The 3,977-nt window shown below is 33.1% G+C and overlaps 1 protein-coding gene across 1 annotated transcript in view; it reads left to right on the top strand.

Annotated features, from left to right (window-relative positions):
- LOC106463095 (apoptosis inhibitor 5-like) overlaps positions 1-1,816 on the top strand; it is a 30,570-nt gene extending 28,754 nt beyond the window's left edge. Inside the window, exon 13 of the mRNA XM_013923064.2 lies at positions 1,571-1,816. Coding sequence (XP_013778518.1) covers positions 1,571-1,650 — 80 coding nt within the window. The 3' untranslated portion in view covers positions 1,651-1,816. The remainder of the gene's footprint in view (positions 1-1,570) is intronic.
- The last annotated feature ends 2,161 nt before the right edge of the window (positions 1,817-3,977 follow it).

The following is a 3,977-nucleotide window of genomic DNA, read 5'->3' as shown; positions in this document are numbered from 1 at the left end:
AGCGTTTGTTATAGAGCGACTGTTGAAAATAAGTGTATCGGTAAAGTTATATTCAGAAAGAATAAACCAGTTTTATTAAGAAAGGACTTGTGTCGCTAAAGTTTCATGGGAACGAGGTTACAGAAGATCAACTAACGAGCGGAGACATAACAATATGAATAAGCTCCATTGTGTCTTCGTCCAAGATATTTTTTCACTGCTTTGTAGCACCTACAGCTCTATACTCAAACTCAAAGTTGCCTTAAAATGTTTTTGAATTGCTTGATGCATGAGTTTTAATTTTTAGCCTAGCTAGTTGCAAGACTAAATCGATGTGTAAGCACAGAAGATTCCTGTTAAAACTTGTTTATATATTCTTTAATTCTTACCACTTCATCATTCCAACATTTCACTTGCTCCATCATTTTCAAGGAGGAAAGAAACTGACTGTTGCTCTGTTTTTGTCCTCACAAAAGTTAACAATCTCCTTTGTTAATATTTTGGCATTCAATGATGTCTTGGAGCATTAAAAGATGTCCTTGATATTAATTATTCTCCTCTAAATATTGACCACACATAACCATATGAAGTGCAGTTGGTTACTTCATTAAACAGGAGAGCTTTTTGAATGAAACCTCTAACAACTTGTTAAAGACCTTGCCTACTAAAACTTTACCATTAATCTGAACCACTTTGATATAAATATTGATACTTGTTTAATTGTTGGGTTTGAAAATTTCTAGTTTCTCACTTATCAGAAAGCCTATTATCCTAAGCAATTTTAATAATAGTTGTGTGATATTTTAGGTTTAAATGATCAGTAAACACATTTAAAAGCTTTAACAAGCTCTTGCTTGATGTATTAAACTGATGAGATGTTCATTACATGAACATTTACAACCTTCAAATACATGATTTAGCACTTCACATTATTTTGGCATACTGTACAATATATTTTTCCATCTCTTACATAAGCTGGACAGAGCCGATACTTCACCATCCATTAGTGTTGGAAACTTCCAATCTATCTTTTATTTGACTTAGGGATGGGGTTTTTCCTCTGTTGACATAATGTATCCTTCATTGATGTCATTAAACAATGCATGCTTTGAACACACATCCAGCATTTTCACTGAGTTGATGCGTTGATCACAAGTTACTGATATTAAGTTGACTACAGTGGTGTACTGACGTAAACCTTCACCGTCAGTACACTACGGAGAAAGCATTTACCTACAAATTAAATTTTTTTTGCAGGAATGTGGTTGAAAGTTTTCCAGAGCAATTACATGCTTTTTTTTTATTTAATCAATGTACTTTATGTTCAGATTTAAACTAATTTTGCATTAATTGAACATAGTTTGTATATTTTTCTTTCTTTGTTGTTTATTTAAAAACCTAGCTCAGAAAGTACTTAGTTTTATTCCTGTTGTCACTTCATGAGTACCATGGGTTTTCTACTGAATTTGTCTCTGTTAGACAAAAAATCTCTTGCACATTTTTCTGCTCCTCTCTTACTTGTATAACTTTATATTGTGTATACTTTTATGTTCATTATTACATTACTACTTTTCTAATATTTATTTTACAGCACCATTAGGAGGCCGAGGAGGAAGGGGTAGGGGCATTTCTCGAGGTAGAGGAAGAGGCTATCGAGACAAATTTTATTAACGTGTTTCATGCATTCCAATAATTACATCAAAAGGTTTCATAAATTCTTTGTTGTGTTTGTAGCAGTATCTTTATGTGACAAGTCAATGCAGAATTTTATTCTATACATTTCTGTGGCTGGATCATCTATGTAAACCATTAAACAGTAATATGGCTTCTATTGGAATGGTTGTCTCTTTTGATTTTTTTCTGTGTCATTTATAATTTATCTTTTGACTGGAGAATAAGTATAAGTTTTATATTAACAAACTTGTGATTGTAGACTTTTACATTCTATTTTGCACACACGAGCTGTAAGTCAAGGCTAAGTTTACATTGTGTTAGCACAAAAAAGTCACTTCATTTGACATAAATTTAGTTATTTTACTTAGAAATGATTTTTTATATTACATCAATTTTGTAATAGAAAAATATTTTATGGGTTAAGATAATTGTATGCTGATATTGTAATTTTAAAACTTAATATTTCAAAATCATGTCTTTGACATAATGTGTAATTGTGAAATACATTTATACTGAGTTATAAGTTATATAAAGTTGAGGTGGAACGGAATGTATCAGAATTACATTTTGACAGTGTTTGGCATTTCGTAGTTTGTCTGATGCCACCAAAAAGGGTATGTAACAGCCCATTCCAACACAAAATAATCATATGCTCGGATCGTAAATATGTGTTCAGATAGGGGCTTTATAATTTTGAAGACAAAGATACTTCTTGTAATTAATGGCATTGAAAAACAAAGGAATATGGATCAACTTGGCAGCCAGGACCATCCTGAAAGAGACCTGTGACAAGTTGTGCATGCTGTGGTAAGCAAATTGTATCATCATTTTCACAATCCACAAACACAAAGGGAAGTGGCAAAAACCATCCACATTCCCCACGCAACAGTGCATAAGATAAACAAGAAGGATCTCCATCTGGCAAGGTTGCACAATTCATGTGTACACAAGATGCTTCCACAACATATCCATTCAACTGCCACATACCTCGATAAACTGTAGAATGAAACGGGTATTCATGCAAATCCACACAAAGATATACCAGTCAAATTGCCAGGAGCAGTACCAATGGATTTCTGTGTGATAGGATTATTGAAACAGGTACTGGAAAAACCATTGTTCTCATACTGTATATGGATTATGGAAAGCCAGCAGGAAGAAGTGGTATGCTTAATATATGACAGCCTGACAATGGAGCCTTTTTCAGATATAACTGGACTATCAAGACAAATGATGAGGTTCCAAAATAATTTTCGTATAATATACTCAACCTCTTCTTTTTTTTTTTAATGCTGAAATAGTTTGATAAGATGTCTCATATTCTTGAAACTGGATTTTTTATCCAACTAAACTTTACTAATAATGTGAGGATCACTAAACTTGGTTTCAACCAATTCTGAGAAAATAAAATGTACTACACAGTGAATAAACACTTCAATAGTCTTTGGAACTTTTTCCAATTGTGTGTAAATGTTTAGAGTAGGTTCAAGAGCATTTTTTCATGTCTTAATTTTATTGCTTTGTGTCATTTTTAATTGTGTGTGTTTCTTGCTGAAACTAATCAATTTAGGAGGACTCCCCATCCTATGGAAAGAAAACACATGAAAAAAATGTAGATATGTGTGTATTACCTCTTCATATATTTGTTGATATAACATCAAGAAGTTAGTCTTCTACCTACATGATGTTGTTTATAACACTTCAGCCTCACTGTTACTCAAACAAATACTGAATGGGGGAGCAAATGGCTCAAACAAGTACTGAATGGGGGGGGACCAAGTGGCTCGAACAAGTACTTCATCAATGTGACCAAATGTGCTTTTAAACAAATTACAAAGAGAATGCCTTGGAAGCATCAAAGTTTCTTGAAGAAGGTATGAATCAGTTGGCAACACCTGATAAGCACATGTGATTTCTATAAACTAAATGTCATACTTCAGATGGCGATATAAAAGCTGAGAAACAGCTTTGAGCCAAAACGTTCAAATTGAATAACGTTTTTGCCCCCTCTTTGTTCAGTTTTCGTATTTTTTTGTTCACTGAAGTATTTTTCTTGTTTTTGCCCCCACTTTTTTAGTCTAGTTTTCTTCTTTTGTTTATTGAAGCATTTTTCTTTTATTTGTAGTTCTCAGAAGCAGTTTTGCATGGCTACATTACCGTTTAGACGAGCATGTGTGCATTTGTCACAGTGGAACCAGTTCTGCCTTTTTCTGGCAGGCACATTTTTGTCATTATGAAAAATCTAATGTTTTAAGCAAAAAAAGATGATAAGGTTATAAACCGTACTTGTATGTGGCCAGTTCTATAACTTAGACTTTATTATC

This window comes from Limulus polyphemus, unplaced genomic scaffold (genome assembly GCF_000517525.1).
Source record: "Limulus polyphemus unplaced genomic scaffold, Limulus_polyphemus-2.1.2 Scaffold1323, whole genome shotgun sequence".
Lineage (NCBI taxonomy): Eukaryota > Metazoa > Arthropoda > Merostomata > Xiphosura > Limulidae > Limulus > Limulus polyphemus.
This window is presented reverse-complemented; position numbering and strand designations above follow the sequence as displayed.